Below are 23,419 nucleotides of genomic sequence, written 5' to 3'. Positions count from 1 at the left end.
CGGGATATCTCCTCTAGTGTAACAGGGACCAGTAAGGAGTTTGGTCCAAACTAGCTTGGGTCTCCTTGGTTAGATAGTCAGAATCTGTATAAAGCTCCCTAAAATATTCTTCCCAGGCATGAATCGGAACCTAATTTGTTGGGGGTAGGGGAGGTTTTCCCAATCCCCTGGTGATGTACCAAAAAAGGGATGTATTTTTTGTCCTGACTGCCGTAATTAGTCTATGCCAAGACTCCTTCAGAGCCGCGCTTCTCTTTTCTTTTAGAAGGTTCTTATATTGTGCTTTCAGCTGCTTTAAGTAGTAAGTGTGATACCTCAAAGGGGGCACTTTTACTTTTCTTGTATTCCATATTATATATTCTTTTTAGTTGCACGCAATCTCTATCAAACCATTTTTTGTTCTTTGAACCTGGCCTTTTGGAGTGAGCTAGTGATCTGTTACTGAGAACCGAATTCAAATTTAAAATTAAGGATTCAAACCCCTCTAGGTAAGATCCTGCACACTTATTTCTTAGTAGAGATGTATGTAGCTCTATGGTTTCAGGGGCTAACATCCATTTGGTAACTTCCTCAGCGTTTTTCTTGTTCCATTTAATTTTTACCTGGGTATTTTGAGTCTCTAACCTGGGTAGGTAGGCTGTGCCTGCCCTTAGAGATTTCTGGTGCAATGTGAGAGTAAGGAGTATTGTATTATGATCGTTTTCCAGTCGCGAGTCTACCTCCATCTTCTGTAAGAACTTCAGGAGGTCATATGATATTATCCAGTAATCAACTGTGGATTTTCTTCCTACTCCTCGATAAGTATATTCTGCTGGATAGTCAGCCCATGGGGACCCGTTAAGGATACAAAGATCCAAATGTACAGTCATTTGTCTTACACAAAAACCTGCCCGATTAGCTTTAGGGTCTTTAAATTGTCTGGAATGCAAAGATTCTCCTGTTACATTTTCATCATAGTGAATCTTAAAATGATTAAATAATGCTTGATCATTTGGTCCCATTCTAGCGTTTAAGTCCCCCCCTATAATTATTGCAGCTTTGGGGGATTTGGCTGAACAGCCAAGAATAAAATCTTCTATGCTGTCCCAAATCTTGTTAATCACATTATTCTTATTAAGTGGAGGAATATAGATTTTAAAAAGCAAAATCTCCACCTGTTTAAATAAGAGTAATGTAGTTACAACCCATGGCTGGAAAGGTGGCAGTGGTACACATTTAAATTGCAAGGATGTATTAACTAATGTCACAATACCCCCTTTAGTTCTCCCCCCCCCCCCCACCTTGCTTGGGACAGCCTGTATTGAGTTAATCCAATAGCCACCTAACTGAATCACTCTGGAGGTCCAGGTTTCCTGCAAGAAGAGGATGTCAAAGTGTGATATATAGTAAAAAAAGAGTTGGTCTTTTGATGGAACAGACCAACCTGCTATATTCCAGGTTATAAAGGAAAGTGGGTCATCTTTTGCAGCTCATCAGGAAACTTGATTTATACAAAGGAAAGTTGTCTGGTTGTTACCATGGATTGAGGTGTCATCACACACCAAATTGGCCTTCTTTTAAAAAACGGAGGACCCGTCTAGGTCATGTGTAGACTCTTGAGGAACTTGTTCAGGGTAAGAGGTTTTAGCACCAGCTAACAGAGCTTGCCATTCCGATGCCTCTTCTCTGGGTGTAGGACAAGGCGTCGTCTTTTATTCTTTGAGATGGTGACTCTGACGTGGGTCGACGCTCAGTTTCTTGGTTTGGTACTGTATATTTTATAGCTTTATGGAATTCATGTTGCAGGAAGAACACAGCAAAAATTGCCACAAATCATGGTTTGTAAACATTGATGCATCTTATAGTACAGTGATGGATAACCTTTTTGGTGCCGAGTGCCGAAAGCGTGCGTGTGTGCCCTAATCCCCAAAATGCAATGAAAGCGCCCCCTCCACATGCGACCCTCATGCCCCATTTTGGCTTCCAGGTTGGTGCAGGAGGCTTACCAGGCCCAAAATGGGGTACAGGGGGCCTCGTGTGGCACCTCTGCACCCTGTTTTGGCTTCCAGGTTGGTGCAGGTGGCAGAAATGGAGGAGAAAGGTAGGGTGCGCTGGGGGGGGGAACCTATGGAGATCGGGGAAGGCGCCACTGCCCGCACATTCACAGCAGAGCCCCAAAGACCAGCTGCCTGGCAGGAGTCACATGCACATGCACGGTGGAGCTGGGCTGGGGCAACGGCTGGTGTGCCTGCAGAGAGGACTCTGCATGCTACCTGTGGCACGCATGCCATAGGTTCACCATCACAGTTCTACTGTATGAAAACAAATGGAATGACTAAATATTAGAAAACTTTGTTTCATGGCACATACAATATATAAAGCCAAATAGAGTTTGTTTCATAAAAATATATTTTCTTCAGTTCTAAGGTTTACAATAGAGGGAGCAAATCAATGCAGAAAACATAGACTTTTCAAAACTTTCATAAAAGAGCATTGAATATTGATGCATTAAATATAGTATAAATCTTAATCATGTTATATCAGTTATACTACTAAAAACACAGCAGATTGAGCCTCTATTCTCCTCATTTTGCAGAAGTGAGGGTCACAAGATTTTCCAGGAAAAAATTGTGCAAGTACCCTAGTGCCAACCCATGTAAAACCAGTACTTCAAATTGCACTAAGAATCAAAGTGTAATTTGTGATTTTCTCATGCCAGTGATTTTGTGATTTTCTCATGCCAGTATGTATCAGCCAGCATTTAGGCTACATTTAGAGCAGCTATAAGGTTCCAGGTCATATTGAAAAGCAGCCCAATATATAGCATACTGCAACAGTTATATGCCATTATAAATTAGACTAATTTCATGTCCAGTTATGTTGTCTCACACTCTCAGAATTCTTGGATTGGTTACCAAGAAGCCAACTGGTTTAAATTACAAGATATTTTGGAGGCACCAGAACTGAGTAATCTGATTGTGTGTATGCTCCATTTACTTACCAAACAGCTTAAGTATTACCGATGCAATGGTTTTCATCTTGAGCAAGTTTCAGAAATAAACTTGGATGAAGTTGGTTTCTCTTCTGCTAAAATATTAATAAGATAATAGTCATATAGCATGAAATAAAGTGTGAGTACATTAATTAGAAAATGTAAAAAGGGACATTTTATTAGGTAATTTTGCTGATATTTTTTCAACAATTGTAGTGAGAATATGCAGTGAGGACAGAATAATTAAAGAAGTATTTTATATCATATTTGATTGTGATGAATTTCAGAAAATTTATATCTAGAGTATGGAAAGGTTATAAATGAATATAATTATTTAGCTATATTGATACTGCATATTTCTCTACAAGGATGAATAATTAAGGAAACAACTTTTTATAAAATGTTCCTTTTCTTGGTTTTAATCCTACTTTAAAATGTACAATTTATGAGTTATAAAAAGTGTTATACTGATTATGTCCTTGCTGATTTTGATTACTGGTAAATGATGTGTCATTGAGTTTTGTATATTGAATTGAATAACTTTTTGAAATGAGTATTAAACATGGAGAAGAGGATATAATTTTGAAGCGTGATTAAATATTCTTTGTTTTCTTTAGGGATGTTATGATTTGGTGACCAGTTTTATGGAGACCAATATGGGAATCATAGCGGGAGTGGCTTTTGGAATTGCATTCTCACAGGTATACCATTTTATTGCTTTGAAGTGTGTTTGGCCCAGTTTCAGGGAGGGATTATGGAGAGGTACAGGCCTCAAACTGTTCATTAACTCTTAGGTCATCTGTTCATTGATTTTTCTTTTTCTAACTTAAATGGAGTTTCGCCTAGAGAGTATCAATTACAGCCCAACTAATGCCTGCTCAAGGGGGGGGGGGAGATTGTTCCATTGGGTCAAATAAAGGTTAATGTAATAAAAGTAATTTAAATGGAACATAAACAGCCTACATGACATATAGTTGATTCATAGTTTGCATGTGGAATTTCATAACTTAGATTTGCCTTTATTTAAAAGAAATATCAAATTTGGAATCTCATCATGTTTTAGAAAAGAAAGTTGAAAGCATATGCTTAATTTGTCCCATTTAGGGGGTTATGGTTAAGACCATCAACAAATATTTCTTTTTATTGAGACTCAAGCTGTTAGCATGTGTTGTAAGCAAATGTGAATTTTATGTAAATGCTGCATCTAAAAATCAAAGTCAGGACAACCTGCTAATGAAGCTGCTTTCCATGAGAATTTCATTCTTCAGAAATTAGAAAATGTGTCTTTTAAGTTCTTTTGTTTTAAGCACAAAGGATTGAATCCATCTTTTTGCTATAGTTAAAATAGTATGCCAAATTAAATTAATCTGATTCTAATTTACTGAGATTATTCATAGATCTAAAGTTCCTAAAGGTCATTTAATTCAACATACTCCTCTAAAATAAAACCTAGTACTATCAGTCACATCTCATAATCTGAGTTGTATCTGTCAGTAGTAAGAAGTATTCAGACCAACTACTTTAAGTCATTTGCTTGACTGTTTAGTTGGATTATTTTTGTAATGTGCTGCTGAGAACAATGATGATAGCAGTTAAGATATTAGTAGCAGTTTAAATGCTGTTTTATATATCAATATTAACCACTAAATTGATTAATAGTAGTTAAGAAAAGCAAAGAAGCTAGTTCTGTATATAGTACATAGCTAATTTATGACATTCACTAAACAAAATATATTAAATAATAACTAGCAGTCAAAATTACTTTTCAAAAAAGTAAGCAGATTTATGAAGAATCTGAATGACAGATGCAAACATTATCCTTGGAAGGAGGAGACAACCTCGATGTTCAGGAACCCTGAATGCAGATGGAAGGTGATTGTCACAAAGAACTCTTGTCATGAGCTTTCCAACTTGTCAGAATTTTTTTTGTCTCGCTGCCATTGGAAGTAGAATCTTGGTTCTACTTATTAATCTTTTCAGTGGTGGTTCATTGTGGCAGTTTAATCTTCTTGTTTGCAGTACTTCAGATAAGAGAAGCAAAAATATATTTAGAGCTGCCTTTGAGAGATCTCTGTTGTGTTTCCTATCAAAAGTTTCTTCCATAGGTTGCAATAATTTAAAAGCATAGAAACAAAAAAAATATCATCTGGTAAAATTTGTTGTCAAAGGTCATATGATGAAATAATACGGATGCATATTTTTCAATTACATCTAGATCAACATATATTTAAGAAAAATAATTGTGAAAAATCCCTTGTAGGTATTACTTTAACATGAGACTATTAAATTTTAAAATACAGAAAAATTATATAATATTACTTACAGCATGAGTTGTTTTTAATTAATTATGCAGGACTGAGACTAGGCACATGGGTAAAATGTATTAGAAATCATTTTTTCATCATTGTCTCTTAATTTTAATATACTATGGGAAAATGTGTGGTCATATGTTTTGTCTCAAGTTTATTATTTTATACTTTTAGTTTGACATTCTTACTAAAGTAAATTTAAATTTTTGTGCATTATCTGAGTGAGGCAAAATAATAATAATATCATAGTTCTGAGTTCTGATTGTGAAGTACAATAGAATCTAAAACTGGAGGAACTTCATGTGGTGTCGCAGGTGAGGAAAGCGATCCTGCTCCGAGCTCTCCCTGTCGGAAGGCTCAAATCTGAGCCACAGCCCCCCTGGAGGGGGAGTGAAGTAAAGGGGGACTGCCTTGAAGGTCGAGGAGAGCCACATCTCTCCTCCTGACTTGGAAAGCCCCCTCATCTGAAGACGAGGAAGAGTGGCAGTCAAAATGCCTGCCATGAAGCAGGAACCCGTCAGAATACCCAAGACAGTGCAGGGGTGCAGAGAGCTGTGAACAGAGATTGTGTTGCTGAGTGAGATGATTCTTTTTTCTTTAAAGTTACCCCAAGGATAAGAAAAAACCCTAAAGAAGAGACTCTAAAATAATTTTTGCAAGCCACGGAAAATACCTTTCTTATAGAGATTTATGTTGAAAGGTGAGATCACCATCTACTGACGAAAGGGAAAATGACTCCTAGACTCCTGGAAACTTACAGAGACCATGGGAAGCTAGAATAAAAGACTAAAAAAACAGAGTAGACTCAAAGAACTTGGAAAATATTTTGGATTAACAGAGTACTGAGTAATTGCTGGGATTAATCCCTCTGGAAAATTGATTTTGTTCTGAAAAAAATTGAGATTGAGTGAAATAAATATCTGCTGGAAGGAAGGCAGTGTGGGAATTGGAGAAGAGAGTCTTACTTACAATACAATACAATACAATACAATACAATACAATACAATACAATACAATACTAGAGTTGGAAGAGACCTTGGAGGTCTTCTAGTCCAACCCCCTGCCTAGGCAGGAAACCCTATACCGTTTCAGACAAATAGCTATCCAACATCTTCTTAAAGACTTCCAGTGTTGGGGCATTCACAACTTCTGGAGGCAAGCTGTTCCACTGATTAATTGTTCTAACTGTCAGGAAATTTCTCCTCAGTTCTAAGTTGCTTCTCTCCTTGATTAGTTTCCACCCATTGCTTCTTGTTCTACCCTCAGGTGCCTTGGAGAATAGTTTGACTCCCTCTTCTTTGTGGCAACCCCTGAGATATTGGAACAATGCTATCATGTCTCCCCTAGTCCTTCTTTCTCTTAAGCTAAACATACCCAGTTCCTGCAACCGTTCTTCTTATCAAAGCATACTCCCAGGATCTTGGACTCCCTGGACATTGGATTTGATTGAGGCATGATTGTTTTCCCTATGTTTTTTGTCATTATGGCTGAAGTTGAAGGAACAGTGCTGGGAACTAGAGAACTTCTTAATGAGTTGGCTTTGGTGTTTCAAAATATTTTGAACTTAATTAATGGTATGGATCAGAAAGTGGACCATATTTCACAAAGAATGAGAAGTAAAGACCAAAATATATATGAACTGGTGGAAACAAAAAAAAAAGATTGGATGAAATGGACCACTTAAGTCAGCAAATAGAATACGAACAGGGAAATATATCGATCAGAAAAGTCAGCAAACAAAGCAACAGCTTGAAAGAGGAAAATTAGATAAAGTACAAGCAAAAGGAGTGGAAAGAAAAGTGAATTGGCTATATCAACAAATAAACCAAGGACTGGAGCAAAAAAGGGGACTGGCAATTCAGCTGACAAAGAAAGAAATATTGAAGAAAACAAAACAGATAAATCAACAATTGGAGAAGCAGGAAGAGGAGGAGAAGGAGATGAGGATAAGGGCAGATAACTGGGAGAATTGGCAGTATAAGATTCTACTGGGAGAAATGTTTAGAGTGAACAAAAAAGAGATAGATGAAAATAGTGATAAAAAGGAGGAGTATGGGAGCAGAATTAAAAACTGGGTAAGAATTGAAGCACTTAAAAAGAGAAGAGAGAATGGGTAAAAAATTGCCCTTTAAATATTAAATTAGTCTATTATAAGTTAGAGGCGCAGAAATAAAATTAGATAGGGGAAATATTAAAACAAATTGCTTATAGAATGAATAAAAATAATAGAAGTTTACAGATGTTAGGTAATTTTCTTCAATGTATATTTTAACAATGTAACAAGACTATATAATTTGATTAATGTGATAGAGATAATCAATAATGTTAATGTGTATTGGATCAACATGAATGATATCTAGTTAAATCTGTTCATACTGTTATTGTGAATTGGATTAAAATGGAAAAATGGAAAGCAATTGAAGTACTAAAGAGGAGATGTATAAATAATATAATGAGAATTATATAAACTTGATAAATGTGATAGAGATTATTAATAGTGTTAGCGTAAACTGGATCAATATAAATGACACTTAGTTACATCTGTTCATATATAACAGAAAGTTTAGATAGAACAAGAAAGATAAAGAGGAAGATAAAGATGAGGCGTTAGGCATTTTTTGAATATATATGTTTGAACAATATAAGGATTACTTAAATTTGAAAAATGTGATAGAGATTACTAATATTGTTATTGTGAATTGGATTAATATGAATGATACACACAATATAAATGTATAACTTAAAAATTATACTATATATCAGTGATGGCGAACCTATGGCACGCGTGCCACAGGTGGCACACGGAGCCATTTGTCAGGGCACGTGAGGCGCTGCCTATCAGCTGGCCAGCACGCATGCGCTCTGGCCAGCTGAGTTCACCCTTTTTTAAAGCCATTTTTCACCCTCCCCAGGCTCCAGAGGCTTTATAGGAGCCTGGGGAGGGCGAAAAGAGCCTCCCCCGCCCCCCCCCAGAGGCCTTCCGGAGGCTTCAGGGACCGTCCAGAGGCTTCCCTGACGCCTTCGGAGCGCTCAAAACGACCCTCCGAGCAAACCAGAAGTGACTTCCGGTTTGCTCTGAGGGTTGTTTTGAGCGTTCCGAAGGCTTGAGGGAAGTCTTGAGAGCCGAATAAACATACTTTCCCATGGCTATATTTCATTAGACATTAATGTGAAACATCCCACATGGCCATCATAAACATTCCACCAAAAGGTGAGGGGATCTCAAGGCACTTTGGCACCAGAAAACCAGTTGTAAAATATCAGTTGTCACAGGTACTGCTAATAAATCGACTCCAAGGCCCCCCTCCTCCAAATTGAATGGCAGTATCACTTTTAGGGATCTGACAGCATGATTGGTAAGGTAAATGATACCTTAGTCATTTACTTGATCCATCACTTTTATTACTAGCTAGAGTCCCAAACACTCTAGCCATTTCTCATAGAAAAGATGTTCAAGCTCCTTGATCATTTGAATTACCTTCTTCTATACTGTTTACAGCTGTTATATATTATGTGGCAATCAGAACTATGAATAATATTCCAAATATGTTGTGTATCATTTGTATAACATTACATTACAATGTTGGTAGGTTTATTTTCAGTCCCTTTCCTTATAATCCTAAGTATACAATTTGCCTTGTTCAGAGTGTTATATACTGCCTCCATTTTTTAATTATACCACCTACTATTATGTCTTGGTGTTTTCTCGATTACAGATAGTTCATACTCCATCAGCGTATATAAAGTTTTTTCCGTAACATGTAAAATGAGCAAAAAGATTTCAAAAGAAAAATGATAATTCTTCAATTCTTTGCTCTATTTTTATTTAAAAATCTATCTCAGTTCAGCAATACACAAGAATATGTCTATTCTTTCATCAGCAATCCTTATCCAGAGTACATGCATGCTCACCTTGACCAAAGAAAGCTCTTTATTTTTAACATTTATAAATATTCAGAATTTCAGAATTGTAATTATTTGATTTTTTAAGAAAAAATCATGTTCTCTGAACAATATACCTTGTTAAAGATGGAAGGCAGCATTTTTGTTCCAATTTTAATCAGTTTGCTCTTAACTACCGTATTTTTCGGAATGTAAAACACACCTTTTTGCCTCAAAAAAGAGGGTGAAAATCTGAGTGCGTCTTATACACTGAATACAGCAATTTTTGCCTCCCGAAGCCCCACCTCTTCACCAAAATGGCCGTGCATAGCCTTATTGAGGCTTTTAGAGATCTCCTGGGAGCTGGGAAGGGCAGAAATGAGCGAAAAATGGCCCGATTTTTTGCCCCCCTCCCCAACCCCCAGCAGCATTCTATAAGCTTCCTAAAGGCTATGCATGCTTCTTTTTTTTTTAAAACAAAAAACGGGCCCATTTTTGCAAAAAATAGGCTGGTTTTTGCTCATTTTTGCCCCCCAGAAACACTCTGCAAAACCCCTAAAGACTATTCATGCCTCTTGTTTGAAAAAAAACGGGCCATTTTTGGAAGGTTTGCAGAGTGCAAAAACTTTTTTCTCCCTTTTCGGCAAGCTCTTTAGTTACAGTGGTTGATGAGAATTACATTGATCAAGTGCTTGCCAGCAGAAACAAAGTCTTAGGTGCTGCAGATTGTCAGCTATTTCCTTCTCCAGCACATGGATAAATACACCTGGAAACATCTATCTACCTACCTACTCTCTCTCTCTCCCTACCTACCTATTGTATGTATGTATGTATGTATGTATGTATGTACATCCCTCTATCCACCTACCTATTTTCTCTCTCTCCCTACCTACCTACTGTATTTCTCTCTCTCTCTCCCATCATCTGCCTAAGTACCTACCTACCTACCTACCCTCTCTCTCTCTCTCTCTCTCTCTCTCTCTCTCTCCCTACCTATCTACTGTGTTTCTCTCTCTCTCTCCTGCATTTTTTCTCTCTCTATTTCTCTCTCTCTATCCCTCTACCTACCTACTCTCTCTATCCCTACTGTATTTCTATCTCTCTCTCTCTCTCTATTTCTCTTTCTCTATCCCTCTATCTACCTACCTATTTTTTTTAACAAAATTGCCTCTTCAAAACCTTGGTGTGTCTTATACTCCAGTGTGTCTTATACTCCGAAAAATACAGTAATTGATATAATAGCTATAAGTTGAACTTCTATACAAAGTTCTCTTCTAAATTCATACCCTCTCTGTATCTTTCTGAAAGCATTTTTCATTACTAATCAGTTGGTATGCATGCTTTTAAAAATTATCATGCAGATAAAGCACAAAAAAATCACATGCCCATTTTTCAAGGTAGCTAATTAATTGAAGGCTAAACCATTTACTTGAGGAGTTAACTCTTAATTTGAACTTTTTAAATTTAATTTTAGCATATAACCCATTTGACATACTTGTAGGGCAAAATGTTTAATATTAATTAATAAATCAGTAAAACTTCCAATGCATTTTAAATCTTGAATAATATAATTAAATTTAGTTCTGAATATTTTTATGCCATATCTATTATTTTATAAATAACTCAAGGTAGCAAACATATCTAATACTTTTCCCTCTTCTATTTACCCCACAATAACAAACCTTTGAGATGAATTGGGCTGAGAGTGAGTGACTGGCCCAGAGTAATCAGGTTTTTAGGTCTAAGGCAAAACTAGAACTCACAGTCTCTTGGTTTCTATCCTGAAACCTTATCTACTAGAACAGCGATGGCGAACTTTTTTTGGCTCGCATGCCACAAGTGGGGGGAGCGCAGGGGGGTCGTGTGCGTGCGTGCCGCACCCATAATGCAATGCGCGACCCCCCCAGTGCACATGCGCGCACAACAGGTGCTCCCCCCATTTTTACATGCTTTTTTCGCCCTCCCCAGGCTCCAGACGCTTTATAGGAGCCTGGGGAGGGCGAAAAGAGCCTCCCCCGCCCCCCTGGAGGCCCTCCAGAGGCTTCAGGGATCGTCGGGTTGTTTTAAGCGTTCCGAAGGCTTCAGGGTGCCCTGAACAGGGCTTCTGAGGGGCCTCACCCAGCATGTTGCTGGCTGAAATGGAGCTTTCAAGGACCAGATCCACCCCTCAGAAGCCCCGTTCAGTTGTCCAGAGGCCTCCCTGGCCCATTGCAGGCCAAAATGGAGCCTCTGAGGGCCGGATCTGGCCCTCCAACACTGCATTCGGGGCTCCGCAGGCCTCCACTGGCCCATTGCAGACCAAAATGGAGCTTCTGGGGGCAGCCCCCAGATATTCCATTTTGGCCTGCAACAGGCCGGGGAAGGCCCGTGGAGGCCCATATGGAACTACAGAGGAGAGTGCAAGCCTGAGAGTCTAGAGAGGAGACTGCTTACTAGATCTTCACAAGGTAAATAACCTGGCATGGCAGGTTGGGGGGAAAAGCAGTTGTGGGGAGCATGATATATTTCAGTGGGCTGGTGACACCTTGGGTAGTCTTAGGCAGGTGGCCTGTTCCATCAGTAGTCCCCCCCCCCATGGCCTTCCCCACTCTTATGTGCACTTTACGAGCCTCGCATTCAAGCGAATGTGTGGCCAAAAGGAGGGAGTGATCCCTTTCAAGGTAGGAGATTCACTCCCACGAATCCTCATGTTATGAATGGAATGGGAAGGCTCCATTACATTCGTAACTCAAGAACTACCTGTATAGTTTTCATCTTCTTTCTTGAATATTTTCAATTCTAACATACTCACCAGTCATGTTACAGAGCCATTCCAAATTAATTTCATTATTCCAAAATATGAGATGCCTCAGTATTCTGTGGGCAACAGTTTTGTATGTTAGAAGTAAGTGTCTCTCACCTTTTTTTTTGTCTAGTGGTGTTTGTTTCTAACAGCTAATAAAGAAGCTTTGTAACAACATTCTGCAGGTTAAATTCACACATACCCTGCACATCTTCCCTATACATTTTTTAAAATTTTGCAAATAGATGCTGCTAGCTAATTCCAAAGTATTTGTAACATCTGAAGCTATTCTGTATCTCATCATTTGCTGTTGCTATGCCAACATAGAAGGAAACAAAGAGTATCCTGTGAGGTACATTTGCAGCTAGATACAAAGCAGCATAATAAAATCTAGAATTCACTGTGCTGATTTCAGCTCAGCAACCACTCAGAAGAGTACTTTTATCTGGAGGTTATACCATAGCTACAATTTTTTTTTAATAAAATTTTTATTTGCAGACAAACACAAACACACAACACATATAACATAAAAGCCTCTTCAATTACACACAGTGTGTCGATTGATTACAAAGACTTTCTGTGTCCTTTCCGTGGTCCTCACTTTAATTTTATCAAAATTCACATATTGACAATCAAGATATCTTTGTATACATTGTTATTATGCTTCCTCCTATTCTAAGTCATTCAATCATTTTAGCATTGATAATTCTCTAATAGTTGTTTTCCCCCCCATTATTAGTATCATCAATCTAATATGCATGTATACAAATTGTTATACTTATTAAGCATCCATTAAGCCCAGCTATTATTATATCCTTTCAACATAAGACATATTAAATTTGAAGTAAATTTATATTATAACATTTTATTACATTATCCTGAAATCATCCAATGATATTACGTCTTTCTAATCTATTCTATATAGAATTTTTTATCTTTTATAAAAAGGCTTTTCAACATCATCTCCATAATCCTCACTTACAGTTTGTATAAGATTTCATATTATAAATCTAGTATATATAAATGCTTTATTATTATTAATCATTTATTTGACTAGCTGTTATTACATTGTACATTACACTCAAAATTTAACTATATTTAACTAAATTTATTGTGACATCATTCTATTATTTTAGCATTGATAACATTATCTAATAATTTTTAATTCCATGTTTTCCCCATTATTAGTATCATCAATCTAATATATTTGTATACAAATTGATATAATTATTAAACATCCATTAAGCCTAACTATTATTGCATCCTTTCAACTTAAAGCATATTAAATTTAAAGTAAATTTATATTATGACATTTTATTACATCACCCCTGAAATCATCCAATATTACATTTTTATATTCTATTCTTAGTAGAATTCCCTGAACTTGCACTTCCAAAATTAAGCAATAGCCCATTGAAAAATGAAAGATAATAACAATATGTGGAACTTCTAGGATTAAAATGCATCTTCCCCATCAAGATAGATATTAGATTTTTTTCTTTCTCATCTGTATTATTTCTATAAACAACTCAAGACGGCACCCTTACCTAATATTCCTTTCGCCTCCTTTTTACCCACCCCCCCCGCCACAAAAACACTGTGATGTGGATTGAAAGAGAGAGATTGGTCCAAAATCACCCAACCAACTTTCATGCCTCATAGTTTCCTAGTTTCTAGCCTTGTATTTTACTAGACTAAACTTAATCTTATGAACTCATAGTGCCTTTTTCCAACACAATGCTTCATTCTGAAAAAAATAAAGCTGATATAACATGGCTTCAATACCACTCCCACTTCCTCGAAAAGATAAATTGCTTAGAGGCAAATACAGTGAAATCAGTGTGGTCTTAAAAAGAGGGGAAATAAAAAGAGAGGTGTATCAAATAAATTATTAGAACTGCCTCTTTCCTGATTGCATTAATTTGATGTTTTTATTTTGGCTGTAGACTTTATTTTATATTATTTCATTTTACATATTTCCACAAATTTAAAAATCTAAAATCTTTTTTGCAGACTCAGTACATTTCATGACACTGGATTAAATGCATGATTCTTTTCCTTTCTCTTCTGCAGCTGATTGGCATGCTGTTGGCGTGTTGTCTGTCCCGGTTTATTACTGCCAATCAGTATGAGATGGTGTAACAAGGTGAGATTCTGCACAGCTGCATACAAGATGCTTTTTTCAGAGTCAGGCAAATGCTTTGCTTTCAACTTGGAGAAAGATAGATTTTATAGCTGTTCTCTCCAGCATGGCCTTTTAATTGCAATCAGCACAACTCCCATCAGCCTCAGCCAATGTTATTCTGGGTGGTTTATATCAATGAAAAGACATTCAGTGCTGAATGGCATTAATAATTTGCATTAATGTTAAAGCAGAACAACAAAAAGCATTCTGTAAGGACTATCCTGTAATATAATTTTCCATAGTTTTATTTTAAATTAAAAGACAAAAGTAGTTTTTAAAATACTACCTCTGCTGATATTCTCGAATGTGTGGTCTCATTCCCATCATTATAAAACTTAGCAACCCTAAACCCATATTTAAAATCAGTACAGGTAATCCTCAACTTACAACCTCAATTGAGCCTAAAATTTCTGATGCTAAGGAGACAGTTCTTAAATGAATTTTGCCCCATTTTACAATCATTCTTCCCACAGTTGTTAAGTGAATCATTGCAGTGGCTAAGTTAATAACACGGTTGTTAAGTGAATCTGGATTCCCCATTGACTTTGCTTGTCAGAAGGGCACAAAAGGTGATCATATGACCTTTGCATTGCAATCATTAAAATATGAATCAGTTTCCAAGTGTCTTAATTTTGATCATGTAACCATAGGGATTCTTCAATGGTTATAAGTGCAAAAAACGATCATAAGTCACTTTTTTCAGTGCCATGGTAACTTTCAATGGTCACTAAAATAACTGCTTAAATGACTACATGTAATGGATTAGATGTAGGTTTAAAAGTTGAAATTTATCCAGACAAGCTTTCTTGGCCACTAGAACTATTGATCTAAAAAGAATTCATTTGACTTCTTTTAAAAAAACCCAAAGGTACAATTTTAGAGTGCTCTTGGATTTGACTTTCTACCCATTTGATTCCCATTCAGCCAGGAGTATTTTTGTTCAGCATAAGCTTATCCCAGTGGTGGAATTCAGCCAGTTCGCACCAGTTCAGTAGAACCAATATCTATTTTTTTGCGGAGTTCGGCGAACCGGTTAGATGTGTTCCAGAAAATCTGTGTTTTCCGGAACATGACTGGCTTTCGTTCAACTTCCTTCCTAGTGAGGGAATAAAATCCTCCCCAAAAGTCCAAGAGAGGAGCGACAGAAACTAAACAGAGATGCGGCGCCTTTGATCATGTCACTCAGGCGAAAATTCTTACTGTACAGTAAGCAGCAGGGGTGGAGCAGGACCTGTACATAAGACAGCAGCCTGGGGCCAAAGCGCCGGTGGAGCGCCAAAGGGTCAGGGAGGGTGTTGAAGTGAGCCAGCATACTGCTGGAATGCTGCTGCGTTTAAATACCGATAGATGCCAGCCTTCCCTGCGGCGGACCTGGGCAGCTGCTGGAGACAGATGAACCCACTTCAGCGCCTGGCGCCCAAATGCCCTTGCTTCCCCCAAGGATTTCTTTGCTAATCTGATTTCTAGTTCCGTCGCGTTTCTCCATCATGGTTCTCGCCGTCATGTGCAGGGAAACAAAAGTTTGTGGGACTAAAAAAAAAGTTAAATTAATCCATTCCAACTTCGTGAGATCTTTTTTTTCTGCACAAAGTTGGAATTGTTTGAACTTTTTTTTAGTCCCACAAACTTTTATTTCCCTGCACATGATGACGAGAAATGCAAGGGAAAAATGTGACAGAGCTGGAAATCAAGTGGGTAAAGAAATGCTTGGGGGAAGCAATGGCATCTGGGTGATGGTGGGTGGGGCAAGCTCCCCAGTGCAACACTTTGCTGCAATGAAGAAACATGAAATGGAATGGCTGGCGCAAGGGGAGAAGGAGGAGCAGGGAGAAGAAAGAGGGAAAGTGGCTTCCTTTCCTCGCGCTGGCTGCTTCATTTCATATTTCTCCATTGCAGCACAGTGCCTAGGATCCACTTTGACAGCAGGGAGGTAATTTAACAACCAGTTTGCCTAGAGTCAGGTCGGCCATCCCGCATGTGCAGCGGAGCTGGAGGACAGAGATGGGCCATGCCTCCCACGACAACCAACCTGACCCTGGGTGAACCAATTGTTAAATTATTTGAATCCCACCACTGTCTTATGTATAAATCATGCCCATTCACAGAGAAATTGGATCCTTACCATAGCTAGGCATGCTTTCTTACACCTATGATAATATGCACTGCAAGGAAGCTATTCCATGGCCTTCACAGTAGAACAGAAGCTTGAGCATGACCCCAATGCAGCAGTAAACATTCCAAAATACTTAGATTAAATAAAAATGACAAAAGGAGTTACAAGATACCAGAGGAGAAGCAGGACAGATTCACCAAAAAGCTAATAAGAGTTGAAATTCTAAAAAGGGCAAGAGATGATGGATAGACATAGAATATTTTTAACGTGGTGGTTATTCTAATAAGAGTTAGAAAAAAGAAAAAAACGTAGAAACTGGGAAAATAATATTATGTATACTGAAATATAATAGAACATATTATTAGTACTATGTATACACAAATGTTAGAAGTTGAAAAAATATGATTATGAATATTTAAATGGTAATATCACTATTAGAATTGTATGCAAATATATCGACCCAGATAACACGTTGTCCACTGAAAATTTATGAATGTTTAAGAAAATATTATAAATAAATTTATAATTATAAAACCATTCCAAATGGAAACAGAATATTTAGAGCAAGTCTATTGCATGCCAGACTTTCTGGACACAGAATGTGGTTTATTGCTTTTGAAGCCATTAGTCTTTTAGATCTATTCTGAATGCCCAGTGATCTTAGTTTATCCAAAGTGATATGAGCATATAGATCAGTGCCTGAATCCTTGTATGAATTCACTTTTAATTCAGTGGAGGAATAGGTTCACACAAAAAGCATATGTGAGGGATCCTTGGTGCTCCCTGAGTTTGGTTGTTTGCTTGCAGACATTTCATTATCCAAATTAGTTAACATGATCAGTGCTAGTCCTGTAACACCACTAGCAATGATGATGTTACCTAATTTGGGCAATTAAATGTCTGCAAGGAAACAACCAAGCTCAGAGAACAATGGCTTAGTCCAACATTTCCAGGGATTCTAGTATTATAATTTCATTGCCAGTAACAGTTGTTTGTATATAGAAACAACATGTACTGTTAAGACACTGAAATCAATGCAGTACTTCTTGTTCATGTGGTCTATATTACATACTGTATTTTTCAGAGTATAAGACGCACCAAGGTTTTGAAGAGGCAAATTTTTAAAAAATAGGTAGAGGGATAGAAAGGGAGAGAAGAGAGAGAAATAGGTACTGTAGGTAGGTAAAGGGGGAGGGAGAGAGAGAAATAGACATAGAGAAATACAGTAAGTAGGTAGGAAGAGAGAGAGTGTGTACAGGTAGGTAAGTAGGTAGAGGGATAGAGAGAGAGAAATAGAAAGAGAGAGGGGGAGAAATACAGTAGGTAGGTAGGGAGAGAGTAGGTAGGTAGGTAGAGGTTTCCAGGTGTATTTATCCATGTGCTGAAGAAGGAAATCGCTGACAATCTGCAGCATCTAAGACTTTGTTTCTGCTGGCACAGCACTTGATCAATGTAATTCTCATCAATCAGTTAAAGAGCTTTCCAAAAGGGGAAAAAAAGTTTTTGCACTCTGCAAACATCTCCAAAACGGCCCATTTTTCACTAAAACGGGCCTGTTTTCTTTCAAAAAAACTGCATGCATAGCCTTATGGAGGCTTACAGAGTGCTGCTGGGAGCTGGGGGGGGGCAAACATTGGTCCATTTTTTGCTTATTTCTGCCCTCCCCAGCCCCCAGGTGCTCTCTGGAAGCCTTCATAAGGCTATGCATGGCTACTTTGGTGAAGGGCGCGGGGCTTCAGGAGGCAAAAAAAATGCTGTATTTGTTGTATAAGACGCACCCAGATTTTCAACCTCTTTTTTGAGGAAAAAAGGTGCATCTCCGAAAAAAGTGCATCTCCGAAAAATACGGTAATTCCCATGGATTAAATAGAGCTCGATCTTGAATTCCTAATTATTCATTATGACATCTACCATATGGCAAAAAGCATTTTAAAATTAGTGATTCACTGACTGTATTTTTCGGAGTATAAGACGCACCAAGATTTTGAAGAGGTAAATTTAAAAAAAAAGTTTTTGCCCTTCCCGGCACCCAGGAGCACTCCAGCATCCCAAACCATCTGCACGCCCCATTTTTTGTGAAAAATGGGGCATGCAGAGAGTTTGGGAGGCCTGAAAAGTGCTTCTGGGGACCAGGGAGGGCAAAAATGGAACACGTGGGGGCTTGATCTTCTTAAAGAGTAAGACTTTTAGCGATCTCAAATCCACTTTTCTCTACCCCTCCCACAGCAGGGCAGGACTAAACATCTCTCTCCATGCTTTATTTTTTTCCCCTTCCCTCGGACTTGCGGTGACGGTGAGTCGCGTGGCCTAAGAAGTGGTAGTCAGCTCGCGTCTTCTCTTTAGTGAGGGGACATGCGGGGACTGCTGAATGGCTGCTGCTGTGCTTGACTGGGAACAGCCCATTGGTTGAGGATGGGTGGGGATCCCTTCCATTTGGATTAATGGTTCCTCGCAGCAGCGCCTAAATGGCAAAAGGGAAGCATAAGGAAATGAGGCTGCCTTGTCACGCACGCACACACACACACACACACCAAATCCGCTCGGATCTGTCATGCAACAAAGAGATACGATAACTGGGCTCCATAGCAGCAGTAGCAATAAGCACTGCATGACAGATCGGGAGGGATTGGGGTGGGGGGAGGTGGAACAAGGGAAGAGAATCAATCTCCTCTGCATGAAGGCTTTTCTCATGACCCTAGATCTCCTCTTTCTCTCTGGAAAAAACTATTTGCATCGTTGGGATTTTGACTAGTGAAAGAAGCTCAGGATGGAAAGAAAACTTTGGAATGCGGCAGATGCCAAGCTCCAGGGAGACTCCCGACCCAGCGCTCCTGAATTCTGAAGTTTCCTTTCCATTCTGCGCTTCTTCCATTAGCCAAAATCCCAAAGATGCTAATAGCTTTTTCTGGAGAGCAAGTGGAGATCTAGTGTCCTGAGAAAAGCCTTCATACAGAGGAGATTGGTCCTCTTCCATCCACCTCCCCCACAAAATCTGCCTGGATCTGTTATGCAGCAAAGAGATATGGTAACTGGGCGCAATAGCAGCAGTAGCAATAAGCACTGCATCACGGATCCAGGGGATTGGGGGGCATTGCAGCGCCCGCTTCACCAGTCTCTTCTCGGGAGTTCCAGCAGCAGAGAGCACAATAACAGCGTTTTCAGGTGGCAGCGCGGTGATTTCGGCTGCCTGGAACTGAGAAGGGACAGGTGAAGCGGGCGCTGTATGAGAGGTGTAAGGCAAGGCGGCTCGCTGCTCGGCCTCCCCCTTCTCCAGTCAACCGTTAGAGGGTGGTCTGCTTCTACTCCTGGCTCAGGAGATGGATCTGGCTAGGAGAAATGCAAGCCCCATTTTTGCAGTCAGGGAGGAAAAAGAGTGTTTCAGATGGCAGGTGGTTCCAGGCTGCAAGGATCGCCTGGCACCTGAAATACTCTTTTTCCTCCCCGATTGCAAAAATGGGGCTTCTATTCCTCCTGGCCAGATCCATCTCCCGGGCCAGGAACAGAAGCAGACAACTGGGTTGTCTGGAGAAGCAGGAGACCAAGCAGCAAGCCACCTTCTCTTACGCCTCGCCTCTTGCGCAGTGCCAGGTTCATCTCCCCCTTCTCCAGACAACCCAGGCGGTTACATTCAGAGTATAAGACTTGCCCAGATTTTCACCTAGGCCTTATAGTCCGAAAAATACGATAGTGGTTTTACAGGAGTACTTCTTAAAGGAATCACCAAACTTGCAGTGCAGGGAGAAATGTTCATTAGCTCCCCCCTTGAAGTTGTAGTGTGAGAGATGTTATTGCCAATATATTGGGTTGCTTGCTTCCAGAGAAATTTCACAAATATCTTTGGTGAATTACTTGACATGTCCGTCAGAATCAACTGGAAGAAAATTTATTTACAGATAGTCCTTGATTTACAATAGTTCATTTAATGACCATTCAAAGTTACAATGATACTGAAAAACAGTAATGACCATTTTTCACACAACTATTGCAGCACTACCTGTTGTTACTTGATCAGAATTCAGATGCTTGGCAGCTGATTCATATTTATGATGGTTGCAGTGTCCTGGGGTCATGTGATCAGATTTTGTAACCTTGTGACAAACAAAGTCAATGGAGAATCCAGATTCACTTAAAAACCATGTTACTAACTTAACAAATGACATGATTCACTTAACAACTGTGGCAAGAAAGGTTGTAAAATGGGGCAAACTTACTTAACAAATGTTTCACTTAACAACATACATTTTGGGATCAATTGTGGTCATAAATCAAGGATTACCTGTACACAATAGAAATCTTATGATTGATGGAAATGAAAACAATAATTATTCTCTTCCTTTCTGTACTTCTCCAGGAGTATGAAATACAGCACCTGTTTTCAATCAGGAACTAGAAATTTCTTGGAAGACTACTAAAGAATGTTAGCGCACACATAACACAACTACATATATACACACCTAAAGACAACACGTTCTCAACTTTGTACCATGCATAATGTACCATTCCATGAAGTACTGCCGCGCCACAAAAAGTAGCCTGAACCATTGAGCATCCAGTACTGTATACTCCATCTCAACAACTGTGGATATGATGGCACTGTATGTTTGTTCTTGATCAGACAGTAGTTGCATTGTCAAGTTAGCAGAGATAATTCCTTGACAGCAATGATTAGGTTGTGCATGTAGTGACTGGAAGGCACCATTAGCCTTTCACCATGGTTAATAAATGTTGCACACATCCATATTAAGCCTGTACAGAAATATATATATTATTTTGATTTATCAAGTTTTTAATTTCTCGATTTTGTTTATAGCTTTTACTAAAGTGTGTCAGTCTATCTAATCTCCCCTTTCCAACCACTGCCCAAAATAAGAAAAAAATAAATTACATAACTTGGGGAATACTTGAAATGTGAAAATCTGGTTAAGGGAAATTAATGTATTGATATTCTGCTATGTTTTTCATTCTTGAGCAGTGTTGTATCGCCTAGTGTTTTTGCCAATAGACTTTGTCTAGTGCATTTTGCCTCAGAATCTGAACTTGTGTAATACATTACTAAGGTGTGTTGTTTGCTTATTGTGAACCCAGTAATTTTGCTTTCTTTGATTAGATAATTATGAATCAGATTGTACTGTAATGCAACTTTTTTCTTATGCCCTTCTTTCTGTTTTATTCTCCTTTTGCACTGAAGTTGCCACAAAATTCATTGTCAAATCAATCAATATAATTATAACAAAAAGAATGTGTGGAATATTTTTCAGGATGGGGAACAAAAGTTTAAGACCTTTTTAAAAAAACTAAACAATTTTTTAATAAGGCCTCTGTCTAGCATGCCGACAAGAATGCATTGATATTGTATTTGTGATATACATATTAATAAATGGAACCATTACAGATTTCTACTGGCTTCCCTCTATTTTTGTATTATTGATATCTTGTTTTCAGTGGCAGTTTTATAAAAGTATGTGCTTTAAAACATGTCTGAAAATATGATTCCTAGCATGGTCTAAAGTGTGTATTATATGATGTTCTTTTTTTCCTAATAATCATGTTAAACTTACATATTCCTTTAGTTCAGTTGTTATTTACCTTATGCATCCTCACTTAGTGTTTGGTTTTGCCATTAAACTAGGCTTTTCAGTGGCATTCTGTGAAATACAAAAGCAAGATGTTAGTTTTGGTTTCATCTGAAGATAAAGAAACATCTAGATAACTCTGATAAAAGAAAGATTTTCATGTGTGATTTCTGATTGCACACCTCTCAAGCTTTTATAAACATTACGCACTAAAATCCACTGCCTTCTGCCCCACCACCCCAGCTCTTTCCTCTGTTCTCCAGGGAACAGAACTAGAATCTTGAATCAACAATTGAGGTCAGGTTCTGAGGAATCTCGGGGCCAATTCTGCAGGCTCATTGTTGCTTGCATTGAGGCTCAGAATGAGAATCATGGTTCCCCCAATCAGTGGAGAAAAGGGCATGTTAGAATGCTGGACTTTGGGGCTAAAATACATGCAGCAACATTTTTAAATTTTCAGGATGATTTGCCCAGTGAGCAATACTGATTGCTGATTGGAATAATTTCATTTTTCTGTGCCATAATTGGCTATTTGTAAAGGAACTGGTAGGAACCAGGAAGGAATCTATTCTGGCTGCAATGCAAAATTGGGGGGGGAGGGGGTTTCAACAACAATTACCTTTGGTTACAGTAAACACATTTCTCTTTTAGCCAAAGCTATACTTGAATTTAATTTCATCGTGCTAGAATATATACCAGTTATTTGTTCTCTTTCTTGTCAGACAATGTCTGCAAGAGGATTGTGGTGTAAGGTACATCCTCAGAAGCCCAATTAACAACAATCCTGCTTTTGAAATGGTCATATTAGCAGCAACCTGATATGAAATAATTAAGCAGAATTGCTTATATTTTTATACCTGCTGCTAGCACCTGACAAACTTGGCAATTACTATGGTTCTATTACTAAAAATAGAAATGGTTGTTACCATTTCCTACAACTCTTACTGCTGCTGCTGTTGTTGTTAATATTGTTTTGCTTTATTTTCAAAACTAATGCTTTAACATTGGATCCCTGTGTATATTTTATTAATGGTCTGGGACAGAATGGAATGCCTAATGCTGGCTAGATCCAGGTCATTCATATGTCATTTAGTAACATCACTACAAACAGCTAAGAGAAGAGAGAGTGTATCATTGGCCACTTTGCCCAGAGGAGCTCATCACTCAGAGGTGACCCTTTTTTCTAATCATTTTCCAGAATAGGGAAAAAAAACAGCTTAGTTAAATTAATAGAGCAAAACCAGAGAGGGGGGCATGCATTTAATGTTAAAAGAATTATGCCCATAGAGAAAAGTGGACTTTCAGTACTTGACTGAACTCTATTCTTCCCTGAGAATTGATCAAACTGATGGAAGCAGAGCTATATGAAGCTTCAAGAAAGATGTCTTACTGCAGTGATTCTGCCAACATGAGTAGGAGTGCGGTGATGCCTTGTTTATTGTCTCTGATTGTATCCTTTAACAGCTTAACTGGCACCAGCATTTAAGAGCTGGCATCAACATGTCCATCCTTCTTGTGCATGCCACAAACTTCCTCTGATGTATTTCAGTATCAATTTGCAATGAAAACTAAATAAAATGAGAAACTTAGCTTGTACACTGCCA

At 38.4% G+C, this 23,419-nt stretch overlaps 1 protein-coding gene across 2 annotated transcripts in view; it reads left to right on the top strand.

Moving 5' to 3' along the window:
- TSPAN7 (tetraspanin 7) overlaps positions 1 to 21,638 on the top strand; it is a 100,938-nt gene extending 79,300 nt beyond the window's left edge. For both annotated transcript variants that reach the window (XM_081950059.1, XM_081950058.1), the window contains 3 exons: positions 3,589 to 3,672; positions 14,018 to 14,090; positions 20,594 to 21,638. In XM_081950059.1, coding sequence (XP_081806185.1) covers positions 3,589 to 3,672; positions 14,018 to 14,086 — 153 coding nt within the window. In that variant the 3' untranslated portion in view covers positions 14,087 to 14,090; positions 20,594 to 21,638. The remainder of the gene's footprint in view (positions 1 to 3,588; positions 3,673 to 14,017; positions 14,091 to 20,593) is intronic.
- Positions 21,639 to 23,419: the final 1,781 nt, after the last annotated feature.

The sequence above is a fragment of the Natrix helvetica genome (genome assembly GCF_964273705.1).
Source record: "Natrix helvetica genome assembly, chromosome: 4".
Taxonomy (NCBI): Eukaryota; Metazoa; Chordata; class Lepidosauria; order Squamata; family Natricidae; genus Natrix; species Natrix helvetica.
The sequence above is the reverse complement of the archived record's forward strand: the minus strand, read 5'-3'. Positions and strand labels throughout refer to the sequence as shown.